The sequence below is a fragment of the Podarcis liolepis genome (assembly GCF_965112155.1).
Source record: "Podarcis liolepis genome assembly, chromosome: 18".
NCBI lineage: Eukaryota > Metazoa > Chordata > Lepidosauria > Squamata > Lacertidae > Podarcis > Podarcis liolepis.
The window spans coordinates 6,876,562-6,892,177 of NC_139572.1; the positions used below are offsets into that span (position 1 = coordinate 6,876,562).

General features: G+C 46.6%; 1 protein-coding gene across 1 annotated transcript; it reads left to right on the forward strand.

Annotated features, from left to right (window-relative positions):
• Window positions 1-1,542: 1,542 nt before the first annotated feature.
• On the forward strand, window positions 1,543-15,404 carry LOC310697181 (uncharacterized protein; the record flags this gene model as incomplete). Its single annotated transcript, XM_083483503.1, has 6 exons — window positions 1,543-1,551; window positions 6,442-6,721; window positions 7,904-8,085; window positions 10,535-10,593; window positions 13,356-13,501; window positions 15,020-15,404. The coding sequence occupies 6 exons, from the start codon at window positions 1,543-1,545 to the stop codon at window positions 15,289-15,291; spliced, it is 948 nt and encodes a 315-aa protein (XP_083339629.1). The 3' UTR covers window positions 15,292-15,404.
• Window positions 15,405-15,616: the final 212 nt, after the last annotated feature.

Below are 15,616 nucleotides of genomic sequence, written 5' to 3' on the forward strand. Positions count from 1 at the left end.
TCAATCACTACTGGTCTTTATTCATGTCTGTGAGAGTCCCCAGGCGACTTATTTTGATTGCTTGCAAACAGGTTAGATTAGATCTATTCCTCATGGAGCCTGTTTGCAAGGAAAGAGGGGGTGGTTACAAGTTAATGAGCACTCATCCTAATGTGATTGCTGGGACTTTGCGAAAACCATCCTGTGCGTTTTTGACCAGCTATTCACAAAAATTAAACCCAGAGGCCTTCAGCCGCTAATGCTCTGCAGGCTTCAATTCTATTGTCTTTTGAAAAGACCAACCCTGGGTCGTATGACAGTAACCTACGCCAAAATCAGGGGGCTGTGAAGCTTCAAGTCAAGGACCACCAATCTTTTTGAGGCCTGTGGGCATTATCTGCCGAACCAGATAAACTGTTGTGGGCACCACACACTGCAGCCTGGTCTATGGGCTACAGCTGAATGCTTGCCGCACGCCTCATTACAACAGCCCTGTAGGCGCCAGCGAAGGACTGTGTGCACACATACAACCCCAGTTTTCTAAATAAAACTGCTTTCGTACAGCACACATGGAGCTCCCCCTAACCAAGGCCTGCCGAACAAGAAATGCTTTGGCCTGGTACCCAAAGTTATGCAATGATGGGGGAGAGAATTCTGGGAACTGCAGTTTTTTCAACGGGTGCCGGGAACTGTCACTTGGCGAGGGGTCTCCTTAACAACTCTTCAGCACCCTTTAAAAAACCCCACAGCTCCCAGGATCCTTTGGGGGAAGCCTTGACGGCCTGAAGTGGTGCTTTAAATGTGTGGTGAACTTCTTGGGAGTTGCAGCGCCACTTGCTTGCGTAGCCCTGCCTCCTTCATCCAAGGGAAGTAATAGTGCCACTGTATTCTGCTCTGGTCAGACCTCACCTGGAGTACTGTGTCCAGTTCTGGGCACCACAGTTCAAGAAGGACACTGACAAACTGGAACGTGTCCAGAGGAGGGCAACCAAAATGGTCAAAGGCCTGGAAACGATGCCTTCTGAGGAACGGCTAAGGGAGCTGGGCATGTTTAGCCTGGAGAAGAGGAGGTTAAGGGGTGATATGACAGCCATGTTCAAATATATAAAAGGATGTCACATAGAGGAGGGAGAAAGGTTGTTTTCTGCTGCTCCAGAGAAGCGGACACGGAGCAATGGATCCAAACTACAAGAAAGAAGATTCCACCTAAACATTAGGAAGAACTTCCTGACAGTAAGAGCTGTTTGACAGTGGAATTTGCTGCCAAGGAGTGTGGTGGAGTCTCCTACTTTGGAGGTCTTTAAGCAGAGGCTTGACAACCATATGTCAGGAGTGCTCTGATGGTGTTTCCTGCTTGGCAGGGGGTTGGACTCGATGGCCCTTGTGGTCTCTTCCAACTCTATGATTCTATGATTCCTCCTGCCCCCCCCCACCTGTAGTCCTCTAGTCAGGGGAAGCTTATTTCTCAGAGCAGGCTTATACATGTCAACTCGGGAGTAAGCCCCACCGATTTCTCTGGGACTTACTCAAAGTTAAGTGCGCATAGGATTGCGGCCTTGAACAATGGCACATGTAATATTTCAGTCGCATCTCTTATACTCCCGCGCTTTAAATATGTGTGATATTCCGTTTGCTTCTCTGTTCCAGTACAGTATTTTCGTTTAGAATAAATGGAAGAAGTGCAAAAGAGCGCTCAAATGCAGAGGCCCATAGAGTGCTGGGAAGAATTTCCCTTTTTTAAAATTATAATAATAATACTAAAGTCTGAATCTTGACATTTTTAAGGCTTCGGTCTTCATTATCCAGAACCTTTAGAAACATTTTCTGTATAAAGGTGAGAGCTGCCAGCTGTTGCTTTGACATCTGCATTGCAGATGTCAGAAATGCAAAAAACAAACAAGGAAAAACACCAACCCCTCCAGGTCTTCTTAAGAATCAGGTGTGAATTCAGACTCTTTGGGTTTGTTTGTGGGGGTTTTGAGGCGGGGGAGCAGTCTTTGCATTTCATTCATCCTATATTTGTGCTTTTTGTTCTTCCTGCCTAAGAGCAAGACCTGACATTTGTCCCTGCTGAAATTCATTTTGCCAGCCTGCGCAGAGGTCTCCAATCTGTTAATCAGTCAATAGAAACTTTATTCGCCTCAGCCAACGGCCATAGCAACAAGAGAACGTTGGAATATACACGGAAGAAAATGGAAATTAAATATAAAATCACAGTTTAGGGTCCTGAGTCGACAGTCGGATAATGGACCGTCTTCTCTGACATGTTAAGGTCATCTTGAATCCTGAAGATTCTGTCTTCTGCGGCATTAGCTACCCCTGCCAGTTTGGTGTCACTTGTGGATTTGATGTGCAGCATAATAATAATAATAATAATAATAATAATAATAATAATAATAATAATTTATTTATACCCCGCCCATCTGGCTGGGTTTCCCCAGCGACTCTGGGCAGCTTTCAACAGAACACTATAAAATACAATAACCTATTAAACATTAAAAGCTTCCCTAAACAGGGCCGCCTTCAGATGTCTTCTAAAAGTCTGGTAGTTGTTCTTCTCTTTTACATTTGGTGGGAGGGCGTTCCACAGGGCAGGTGCCACTACCGAGAAGGCCCTCTGCTTGGTTCACTGTAACTTGGCTTCTCGCAGCGAGGGAACCGCCAGAAGGCCCTCAGCACTGGACCTCAGTGTCCAGGTAGAACGATGGAGATGGAGATGCTCCTTCAGGTATACTGAGCAGAGGCCATTTAGGGCTTTAAAGGTCAGCACCAATACTATGAATCCTTTCAATTCCTTCATCCAGGTTGTTTGTAAATACGTTGGACAACAGGGGCCCAAGACTGAACCCTGCAGTACCTCAATTGTCGTCGTCCCCCCCCAGGATGGCACCGAGTACAGTGGTACCTCTGGTTACGTACTTAATTCGTTCTGGAGGTCCGTTCTTAACCTGAAACTGTTCTTAACCTGAGGTACCACTTTAGCTAATGGGGCCTCCCGCTGCCGCCATACAATCTCTGTTCTCATCCTGAAGCAAAGTTCTTAACCTGAGATACTGTTTCTGGGTTAGCGGAGTCTGTAACCTGAAGCATCTGTAACCCGAGGTACCACTGTACCTGTCATTTGTTGCTGGCTGGGAAGTTCAGAGTTGATCAGGGATGGGCTGTCATTCCTTTATGCTTCCAGATGTTTTGGGACTACAACTCCCACCATCCCTAGCTAACAGGACCAGTGGTCAGGGATGATGGGAATTGTAGTCCCTAAACAGCTGGACGGCCAAGTTTGGCCATCACTGCTTTATGTTGTGTTTCTTTGCCACCAGAAGATGGAGCTAGCCCAAAGGATAAGGGCAGCCTTTATACCTCTGTCTCGCAGCAGCCAAGATTTAACTACTACTTCTTTGGCGATCCCTAGTAGCCGAGTAAGATTGTCTTCCATGAACACGGTTTTAACAGTGAGTCTGTAAGTGACTGTGGAGGCCAATTCTGGATCCACATGTCCTTCGACAGTGGGGACATAGGTTTCCGGACAGGAGTTGATCACAGTGTGGATTTGCCAAGCGTGCCTTCCTCTTAGCATGTTTCCTCCCTTTTGTCCTGAGTTCGAGTGTCTTCAAAGCCCATGACACCTTTGGTAAAGGCTGTTCTCCAACTGGAGCGCTTGCAGGCCAGTGTTTCCCAGTTGTCAGTGTTCAGACTACATTTTTTTTAGATTTGACTTGAGAGAGTCTTTAAACCTCTTTTGTTGACCACCAGCATTACGCTTTCCATTTTTAAGTTCGGAATAGAGTACAGTGGTACCTCGGGTTACATACGCTTCAGGTTACAGACTCCGCTAACCCAGAAATAGTACCTCGGGATAAGAACTTTGCTTCAGGTTGAGAACAGAAATCGTGCTCCGGTGGCGTGGCAGCAACAGGAGTCCCCATTATACCTGAATGGCCTCGGCCCAGTATACCTGAAGGAGCGTCTCCACCCTCATCGTTCTGCCCGGACGCTGAGGTCCAGCGCCGAGGGCCTTCTGGTGGCTCCCTCATTGCGAGAAGCAAAGCTACAGGGAACCAGGCAGAGGGCCTTCTCGGTAGTGGCACCCGCCCTGTGGAACGCCCTCCCATCAGATGTCAAAGCGATAAATAACTACCTGACATTTAGAAGACATCTTAAGGCAGCCCTGTTCAGGGAAGTTTTTAATCTGTGATATTTTACTGTATTTTTGGTTTCTATGGAAGCCGCCCAGAGTGGCTGGGGAAACCCAGCCAGATGGGTGGGGTACAAATAATAAATTATTATTATTATTATTATTATTATTATTATTATTATTATTATTATTAGCTAATTGGTGCTTCAGGTTAAGGACAGTTTCAGGTTAAGTACGGACCTCTGGAACAAATTAAGTACTTAACCCGAGGTACCACTGTAGGTTTAAGGTTCTGCCAACCTAGCAGTTTGAAAGCACGTCAGAGTGCAAGTAGATAGATAGGTACCACTCTGGCGGGAAGGTAAACGGCGTTTCCGTGCACTGCTCTGGTTCGCCAGAAGCGGCTTAGTCCTGCTGGCCACATGACCCAGAAGCTGGACGCCGGCTCCCTCGGCCAGTAAAGCAAGATGAGCGCCGCAACCCCAGAGTCGGTCAAACAAACAAACAAAACAACAGGGCAACTGATTTTCGGGTTTGGTGGGTGTGCGTCAGTAAACGAGGGGAATAAAGACTAAGAGAGCTGAGTGGGGGGTGCTGGTGTAATTTCGCTGTATACAAATTGTACAAGTGACAGTAAAGTATTTCAATTTGCAGGGGGTTGGACTAGATGACCCTCAGATCCCTTCTAACTCTACAAGTTTATGATTCAACGAAAGAACGCCCGCCCCCCAAGCTACACACCAGATCCTTCAGAGGATCCATCCAGAACAAGTGACTTGCCTATCTCCCAAACACACACACAGAAACCACCTAGAGACTCCAGCACAGTTTATTTTCTGTGCTAACATCTGGTGGCCTCGCTCCAGCAGTTGCAAGCTCTTTTTAAAAAATCCACATTTTCAGCAGAAAGCAAAGCCACACATTCACGGCATTTCAGAACACCGTTTTTTTATAGCGCTGCCCTCAATTGCTTCTCTCCCCCCCCCACCTTAATCACTTGGTCAGATTTGTGCCAAAAAAAAAAAAAAAACCAGGAGGAAGAAAACTGTACATTCCTTAGCTGGCATTTTGGGGCATTCGCTTCCTTCATAATAAACTGAAAGGGCAGCCTTGCAAGCAAGAAAACCTTTATTCAGAGATGTGCTTGCAAGGACATATCGACTCCCCAGGCCCCAGCCACACCCCCATCTGATCCTTTTGTCTATTTGACACTGCAGATTATGGTCTCCCACTGATTTGCTAATCTAATACCTGGTACTGGTCTCACACCCTATTAACACAGCTAAGACAGTGAAAGGAATGGTAAATAGTCATGGCAAACTGGTCTCAGGCGAAATGTCTGGATGTTTTTTGCTTGTTTGTTTTAATAACTATTTTTTTGTGCATCTTTTTTTTTTTAATCTTGTCCTTCTGTTAGGGTGGGCTGTTAGGGTGCTGAACGGAAAATAATATAGCGCAACTGACTTTCAGGGTTGGTGTGTTGTGTGACAAGCACACAGAGTGCAATGAGATTGAGTGTTTGGGGGGGGGAGGGAGGCTTGGTTAATTTCATTGTACACAGGTTGTACATTGACAATAAAGGTATTCTTATTATTATTCAAGAGCCCCGCTCGCATCCAGAAGCGAACGCAATCCGTGTCTGCATGTGCGCGGGTCGTTTCTGCGCATGCGTGTGACGTCATTTTGACCGCCTGCGCATGCGTGAGCGGCGAAACCTGGAAGTAAACTGCTTTGTTACTTCCGGGTCGCCGTAGCGTGCAACCTGAAGATACTTATCCCGAAGCTACTTCAGCCCGAGGTATGACTGTACAGTGGTACCTTGGGTTACATACGCTTCAGGTTACAGACTCCGCTAACCCAGAAATATTACCTCGGGTTAAGAACTTTGCTTCAGGATGAGAACAGAAATCGTGAAGCAGAGGGAGGCCCCATTAGCTAAAGTGGTGCTTCAGGTTAAGAACAGTTTCAGGTTAAGAACAGACCTCCAGAATGAATTAAGTATGTAACCAGAGGTACCACTGTATTCTTCTTCTTCTTCCATCCTTCCAGCATTTCCGTGCGCTGCGCTGGTTCGCCAGAAGCGGCTTAGTCATGCTGGCCACATGACCCGGAAGCTGTACGCCGGCTCCCTTGGCCAATAAAGCGAGATGAGCACCGCAACCCCAGAGTCGGCCACGACTGGACCTAATGGTCAGGGGTCCCTTTACCTTTATAACATGCTGTAAATTTCAAATCCCAATTCCATAACTTCTCCCATGCTGTAAATTGTATACAATACCCGAAAAACTTAGCTTTCCCTGCTTTCTTCTTCTTGCTCTTCCTTCCAGCTACAGGAGAGGTTTCCCAGCTCTCTCGCAGGATTCGAACCCTCCACCAGGTTGGAGCATTCCTGCCGGGTGAATTACCGCTGCGAGCCCAGCGTTGTCCGGGTGCAAGAGCTCCTGCTTCTGGAAGGCGTTCGACAGGTGGAGGTGATTGAGGGCTGCCAGTGCAACGTTAGCCCTTCTGAATGTCTTCGGCTGCCGTCTCTGAAAACCTTCTTCCCAGACTCCCCTCTGGAGCAGACCTTGGACGTCGGCAGATGTTCCAATCCAGAACATCCCGGAGGTAACGCGAGGCAGAGATGTTGTGGATTGGAGCTCCGGGACTTTTTTCAGAGCAGGAGCAAGGATGTCATCTACCAGGGAAACCAACAGGGCTTAACAACAACAACAACAGACTATTATTATTATTATTATTAGTAGTAGTATTTATACCCCACCCATCTGGCTGGGTTTCCCCAGCTACTCTGGGCGTCTCCCAACAGAACTAAAAGCACAATAAAACATCAGACATTAAAAGCTTCTCTAAACAGGCTGCCTTCAGATGTCTTCTAAAAGTCAGATAGTTGTTTATTTCCTTGACATCTGCTGGGAGGTAGGTCCACAGGGCAGGTGCCACCACCGAGAAGGCCCTCTGCCTGGTTCCCTGTAACCTCACCTCTCGCAGTGAGGAATGGAGGGGTGGAGATGGAGGTGATCCGGAAATGACAACTATTGCAGAATGCGGCAGCTAGACGGGTGACTGGCGGCGGCCGTCGAGACCATATAACACTGGTCCTGAAAGACCTACATTGGTTCCCAGTACGTTTCCGAGCACAATTCAAAGTGTTGGTGCTGACCTTTAAAGCCCTAAACGGCTCAGTATACCTGAAGGAGCGTCTCCACCCCCATCGTTCTGCCCGGACACTGAGGTCCAGCTCCGAGGGCCTTCTAGCGGTTCCCTCCCTGCGAGAAGTGAGGTTACAGGGAACCAGGCAGAAGGCCTTCTTGGTGGTGGCCCCCACCCTGTGGAGTGCCCTCCCACCAGATGTCAAGAAAATAAACAACTCTCTGACTTTTAGAAGACATCTGAAGGCAGCCCTGTTTAGGGAAGCTTTTAATGTTTAATAGGTTATTGTATTTTAGTGTCTTGTTGGAGGCCGCCCAGAGTGGCTGGGGAAACCAAGCCAGATGGGCGCGGTATAAATAATAAGTTGTTATTATAAATTATTATTACAGTGGTACCTCTGGTTGCAAACAGGATCCATTCCAGAGGCCCGTTTGCAACATGAATAGAATGCTACCCGAACCTTTTAATGTTTGATGCATTACTGTATTTTAATATTTTGTTGGAAGCTGCCCAGATGGGCGAGTATAAATAATAATAATAATATTAATAATATTAATAAATAATAATAATAATAATAATAATAATAATAATAATAATAATAATAATAATAATAAATTTCCCTCTCGGATCTCCTTTCAGAGGGGCTTTTCTGCCTGCCCACGGATTTCGACTCCATTCTGATAAAGACCCCAAACGGGCACTGTTCGGTTCAGATCGTGGGGAGCTGCCGGCTGAGGGAGCCCTGTTACCGGGTCTCCCACATGGAATACTACTACGAGGCGGTGCTCAACTTTGTGGGAGAAAAACTGGAGCTGATTAAGGTGTGATGTTGCTTCTTCCTGCTTCCGTTGCAAAGTTCATAGGGTGGACTCCAACTCCCATCCGCCCCAGCCAACCAACATGATAATGGAAAGCAAGTCTCCTCTTCTCTAGGCTAAGCCTATCCAACTCCTTCAACCGTTCCTCATCAGGCTTGCTTTCCAGACCCTTGATCATCTTGGTTGCCCTCCTCTGCACACGTTCCAGCTTGTCACCATCCTTCTTAAATTGTGGTGCCCAGAATTGGACACAGTATTCCAGGTGTGGCTTGACCAAGGTGAAAGAACAGCCCTTAAGATATTTGGAGATGGCTATCATATCTGTCATGGTCCGGTTCACGGGCGATCAATGTCCTGGCTGGGGACGTCGGGACTGGGGGTAAGATGGCGGGGTGGGAGCAGGAACGGGAGTCCAGAAGCTAAGTTAGAAAGCCAAGAGTCTGAGGGTCAGAGAGCTGGGAGTCAAGAAGCCAAGGGTTAGGGGGTCAGGAAGCAATGAGTCAGGAAGTCAGGGGTCCGAGGGTCAAGAAGCAAGGAGTCATGAAGTCAAGGGTCCGAGGGTCATGAAGCAAGGAGTCACGAAGTCAAGGGTCCGAGGGTCGAGAAGCAAGGACTCACAAAGTCAAGGGTCCGAGGGTCGAGAAGCAAGGAGTCACGAAGTCCAGGGTCCGAGGGTCGAGAAGCAAGGAGTCATGAAGTCCAGGGTCCGAGGGTCGAGAAGCAAGGAGTCACGAAGTCCAGGGTCCGAGGGTCGAGAAGCAAGGAGTCATGAAGTCAAGGGTCCGAGGGTCGAGAAGCAAGGAGTCACGAAGTCCAGGGTCCGAGGGTCGAGAAGCAAGGAGTCACGAAGTCAAGGGTCCAAGGGTCGAGAAGCAAGGAGTTACGAAGACAAGGGTCCGAGGGTCGAGAAGCAAGGAGTTACGAAGACAAGGGTCCGAGGGTCGAGAAGCAAGGAGTCACGAAGTCAAGGGTCTGGGGGTTGAGAAGCAAGGAGTCACGAAGTCAAGGGTCTGAGGGTCGAGAAGCAAGGAGTCATGAAGTCAAGGGTCCGAGGGTCGAGAAGCAAGGAGTCACGAAGTCAAGGGTCCGAGGGTCATGAAGCAAGGAGTCACGAAGTCAAGGGTCTGAGGGTCGAGAAGCAAGGAGTCACAAAGTCAAGGGTCCGAGGGTCGAGAAGCAAGGAGTCATGAAGTCAAGGGTCTGAGGGTTGAGAAGCAAGGAGTCAAGGTCCGGGGATCAGGAAGCAAGGAGCCAAACGCAACAAGGCAGGGAACGTGTTGCTGTGGCAAAGAGCCGAAGGGGAAATGCTGGCCTTATATCCTTTCCTGGCTCTTGCCACCAGGTGCTGTGAGTTACCAAGCGGCCTCACCTGTGTGACCGCCTTGCCTCTTCAGAACAAACTTAGGAAGGCCCCAGTCCTGCAAAGTCCTATTGGTCACAGGGCCTGGCTCCTGCACACAGACCTGACAATATCTCCTCTACTGTTTTCTAGGCTAAACATACCCAGCTCCTTCAACCGTTCCTCATCAGGCTTGCTTTCCAGACCCTTGATCATCTTGGTTGCTCTCCTCTGCACATCTTCCAACTTGTCAATATCCCTCTTCAACTGGGGAGCCCGGAATAGAGCGGGATACTATTCCTTCCTTCGATTTGGACGCCATGCTAGCCTAGAATTTAATTCACCTTTTTTTTGCCGCTGCATCTCGCTGTTGGCTCACATTAAGCTCATGGTTGACTTAAAACCCCTAGATCATTTCTGCACGTCCTGCCCCCAGCCCTTCACATCCTATTATTGTGCATCTCTATATTTCTAAGGACCTTACATTCGTCCCTGTAAGGGACAAATTCATTTTGTTAGCCTGGGCCCAATCTCCCAATCCTTCTTTTTAAAAGACATCTGAAGGCAGCCCTGTTTAGGGAAGTTTTTAATATTTAATACTGTATTGTTTTTAACACTTGATTGGAAGCCGCCCAGAGTGGCTGGGGAAACTCAGCCAGATGGGCGGGGTATAAATAATAATAATAATAATAATAATAATAATAATAATAATAATAATAATAATAATAATTATTATTGTTATTATTATTATTATTATTATTATTATTATTATTATGTCAGCTTGTATCTGGATTTTATCTTCTGAGCTACCCCTCCCAGTTTGGTGTTATGTGCTCAGCTTTTAAAGACTCTCATTTTCTGTGTGCTGTTTTCTGTAGCGATAAAACTCCAAAATAATAACATCTCTGGATATGATGTTTAGCTAAATGTGTCCCAGGTTTTCCTGTTGCAAAGACAAGCTGTGTTTTCCTTCTTCCATGGTGGGGGTGGGTGGTCCCAGGAGGTTTTATTTGTGAATGACACATATCCTTTTGAATTCCCACCACCCTGGCAAAGACAGTGGGAGGCTGGCAAGTGATTTCCCCTTCTCCTTTTGTGTTTCAAATCTTCCAGGAAATTGATGTTGGAAGATGCTTAGGGCAATGTGACCCTGGAAGTCCCTGCCTGCTAAGGTAAGCAAAACTGCCCCAAAGGTGTGAGCGCAGGTGCTAGCTGCACATCCCCAAAAAAAGTGACAATTGCATTTCTACAATTGCCCACAAACTGCTCTAAGGGGAAGGTGCGCAAGCACAGGAGATCACACACACACAATGGCAACACCTGAGAGCTGAATCTAAATAGATTGTTCCTGTTAATTTCTGTGGATTGGGCTCAGCGACAGACTGGGGGAAAGAGATTCCCCAAAGGATGTTTCTAGAGGTGTAAAATGGGTCATTCATTCAGTGTACACACACACACACACACACACACACACCAATGCTGGGCTTATCCACACTTGCGCTGGCCAAGGATTATGATCTAGGGACCCCAACTTTGGGAACCCCTCCAAACCTGTGCCAAAGGTTTATATATAATTATACGATAATCTTTATTGTCGTTGTCCCATACGGAACAACGAAATTGGAAAAAATCTACATCAGACATTCAAAAACCAACAAGCCAGCTATCCCGGCCTGGTTAACCCCCTAAAAACCCTGATACCCCATAATTAAATACAATATACTCCCACAGAGACTACCTTACACTGCGTTTAAAACCAGAATCGCATTTGGATAGAAACTGTTTCTCAGACAGCTGGTCCTAGTCTTTATAACCCTGTACCTTCTTCCAGAAGGCAGAAGCTGAAAGAGATCATTATAAAGTACCTAATCATATGCGCACTAAACATGGTGAGACGTAAATATAAGAGAGAGGAAAAGAAAAAAAGAAACGGAACCTGTGTAGAAAGGAAAATAAAGGGGGGACGGACTCCCAAAACTGTATATACTTTACAAGGTTTTAGTTGTACCTCACCAGATCTTAACCTATTTCAGTATTTGTAAGAACGGGTTCCAGATATCGTAGAATTATTTGTCCATGGCAACTCTGCTGTTATATGCAAGTTGTTCGTATGTTGCGAGTTGGCAAAAGTCTTCAATCCAATCACAGAAGGGAGCCACATTTTTTATTTTTCCAGTTCATCAGTATCCATCTTTTTGCTGTGAAAAGGGCACCTGTGTTTGCCCGGGATTATGAACTAACATTTAGGATCCCCTCCAAACCCGTCCCAAAGTTTTGCAGCCGTTTTGCAGCCAAACACACTCCCATATTTATTTATTTTTTGCAGTGTTCCGTAAGCCAAGTAACTGATACATGAAGCACAGGGTCCGTAGTTAACACCCCTGAAAATCCAGCAGTGTCCATATCACTTCAGACCTGTGTCAATGTTTTGCAGCGTGCTTTAGCACTGAATCAGAACAAATGATAGGGTTTTCCATGGATTGCAGTTGAACGCTCCTGAGGCTGCGCAATTCTGAGAGAAAACCCTGTTGAATTCAGCGGGGCTTGTGAATATAAATTGCCATCATCCCTGCGCCCTATGCTAACAAGCTATGGTTCCTGGGATTCTTTGGGGGTACGATACTGCTTAAAAATGCACAGTGCAGAGGGGGGCGCCACCACCGAGAAGGCCCTGTGCCTGGTTCCCTGTAACCTCACTTCTCTCAGGGAGGGAACTGCCAGAAGGCCCTCGGAGCTGGACCTCAGTGTCCAGGCTGGACGATGGGGGTGGAGACACTCCTTCAGGTCTACCAGGCCGAGGGTGTTTCAGGCTTTAAAGGTCAGCACCAACACTTTGAATTGTGCTCGGAAACATCCTGGGAGCCAATGTAGGTCTTTCAAGACCGGTGTTACATGGTCTCGGCGGCCGTTCCCAGTCACCAGTCTAGCTGCCGCATTCTGGATTAGTTGTGGTTTCCGGGTCACCTTCAAAGGGAGCCCCACGTAGAGCTCATTGCAGTAGTCCAAGCGGGAGATAACCAGAGCATGCACCACTCTGGCCAGACAGTCTGCGGGCAGGGAGGGTCTCATCCTGTGTACTAGATGGAGCCAGCGAGTTGCACGCTGGGAATTGCAGTCTGGACTTGGTGTTTTGCACCAGCGGGAGCCTCCGGATCGGGCCCCATGTAGAGTTTTAGCCTTATTTATTTATTTATTTAACTGTTTTATTAAATTTGCTTAGTAACATAAGATTATTATATATATATTCTATAAACAAAGAATACAAAACACAATTCATTCATACTACAATGCCTACCTACATAGCATTAATATATCTTGTTTCTGAAAAAGGGCTTACATAAAAAATCCATTCAAAATACCATCCGGTTTACCTCCCCCCCCACCCACCCACTCCAACCCCCGCCCCCCGGTCAGGCCTTCCTTCTTCATATCTTTATCCATGTACACAGTCTGTTCATTCGAGCTTATATGTTAGTGTTGGTTTCCCCTCTTTCTATCCAGTCCCTGTAAAATGCCCATTTATTTGTGATTCTTTGGCATTTGTTTCCCCATCTATCCTCTGCCACTATCTGTGCAAATATTTTTGATTGTACGTATTCAAAAACGTAATCCTTCCACTTTTCCATATTCCATTTGGCCTTTTCGTTCCACCCCAAAGCAATAGCTGCCATTCCAGCTAGAATCATAATCTTGTACAACTCTTGCTTATTACTTTTTACTTTGTTATTTCCCAGTATTCCCGAAAATAACAAATCCCTATTAACTTCTATGTTTGTTTGAAATAATCCAGAAATTACCTTTATAATCTTTTGCCAATATTCCTTAACCAGATTACATTTGTAGAGTGGTAGCCTTACAAGACCGGGAAGGAGCCAGGCTGGTTTAACAGGACGCCCTGAAGTTGGCTCTCACCGCCAACTGCTTTGTTTCCCAGGGACCCTCAAAACCGAGGCAAGTGCCTTGTCTGGCGTGAAGACATCTCCAGCTCTTGCCTCCCTCACCAATACGAGACAAATACCTTCCGGAGCCGAAGCGGGGAGCTGCGCACCGTCTTTGCCGCCCGAGCTTGCAAATGCTCTGGTCAGACCTCACCTGGAGTCCTGTGTCCAGTTCTGGGCACCACAGTTCAAGAAGGACACTGACAAACTGGAACGTGTCCAGAGGAGGGCAACCAAAATGGTCAAAGGCCTGGAAACGATGCCTTATGAGGAACGGCTAAGGGAGCTGGGCATGTTTAGCCTGGAGAAGAGGAGGTTAAGGGGTGATATGATAGCCATGTTCAAATATAGAAAAGGAGGTCACATAGAGGAGGGAGAAAGGTTGTTTTCTGCTGCTCCAGAGAAGCGGACACGGAGCAATGGATCCAAACTACAAGAAAGAAGATTCCACCTAAACATTAGGAAGAACTTCCTGACAGTAAGAGCTGTTCGACAGTGGAATTTGCTGCCAAGGAGTGTGGTGGAGTCTCCCCTTTTGGAGGTCTTTAAGCAGAGGCTTGACAACCATATGTCATGAGTGCTCTGATGGTGTTTCCTGCTTGGCAGGGGGTTGGACTCGATGGCCCTTGTGGTCTCTTCCAACTCTATGATTCTAAATGCAGGGTCTTAAAGGGTCTGGAACAGGCGCCGCGCAAAAGATGAGGTTTAATTTAGCAAGTCAAAGGGAGGAGGATTCCGCTAGCCAACATCTTCCCCAGATGTGGTTTGTCAAGAGATGGCGAATACATGAATAAATGGGGTTTTTTTGGGGGGGGTATGTTTCAGTTATTTCAACCTTCAAGACTCCATAGTGCACCTACTTATAAGCAGCTAGAATGAACATTGCACATTTTGGGGAGAAGTTTAGATGGGGCCAAGCTTCCTGTTTGGGATATAGTCCTGCTGGGAAAACTAATAAGCTGGACCAACGGAAAAAGGATGTTTTAGGACCTGTTTGGTCGACTTTATTTCCTCTGTAAGCAAGGAGGGACATGACCAAGGACACCCCCCCCCTCAACCTATGATCAAATATGCCTGAAATAGTGACTCAGGGCATTTTAATACTTTAATAACTTTCCTCTGGTATAACTGGGTCCATGTTTTGTACTCTTTAACCATTGTTCTTGTTTAGTCGTTTAGTCGTGTCCGCCTCTTCGTGACCCCCTGGACCAGAGCACGCCAGGCACTCCTGTCTTCCACTGCCTCCCGCAGTTTGGTCAAACTCATCCTGGTCGCTTCGAGAACACTATCCAACCATCTCGTCCTCTGTCGTCCCCTTCTCCTTGTGCCCTCCATCTTTCCCAGGGTCTTTTCCAGGGAGTCTTCTCTTCTCCTGAGGTGGCCAAAGTCTTGGCGCCTCAGCTTCAGGATCTGTCCTTCCAGTGAGCACTCAGGGCTGATTTCCTTCAGAATGGAGAGGTTTGATCTTCTTGCGGTCCATGGGACTCTCAAGAGTCTCCTCCAGCAGCATAATTCAAAAGCATCAATTCTTCAGCGATCAGCCTTCTTTATGGTCCAGCTCTAACTTCCATACATCACTACTGGGAAAACCATAGCTTTAACTACAATATGACTATATATGACTACAATGGACAAAGACAACAGGCAAAAGGATCCTAAGTACACAAAAGTGTGATGGAAGAACTGAAGAGGATAATCGATGACAGTGAAATCACGAAAGAAGATGATGCCTTATGGCCGCATCCTGACAGAGTTGAAATTGTAACTGGTGGTGAACACATCTCTTCTACCACATCAAAAATTTCTTCTCTTATTGATGTAAATCAGTCCAAGGATCCAGAAAGTCAAAGAGTGTTTTACTGCCTTGTCCAGGCTCTCAAGTATCTCATCTTCAGTCTCATTGGATTACACTTCAAGATTAAGCCAATTTAAATTGCATGGATTTAAATTTGTACTGTCAGGTTTCTTTCGGTGGGGTCGCTTTCCATTCTTTATCTCTCATTGGTTTTATGTGTGTCAGATTTTTTACAGAGTGAATTTAATAAATGCTAAAAAGCTTTTTCCCCCCATTTAAAAACATGCCAATGTTGCAAAGAGTGGTCATTTGATGATGTCGCAGCCGGGATACAGGACTGAACTCTGACTTAACCCAGAAGTGTTGAAAGTGTCCTATATTATTAGAGAGAGGGTCACATCTGCACCATGCAATTACAGTGGTACCTCAGGTTACATACGCTTCAGGTTAAAGACTCCGCTA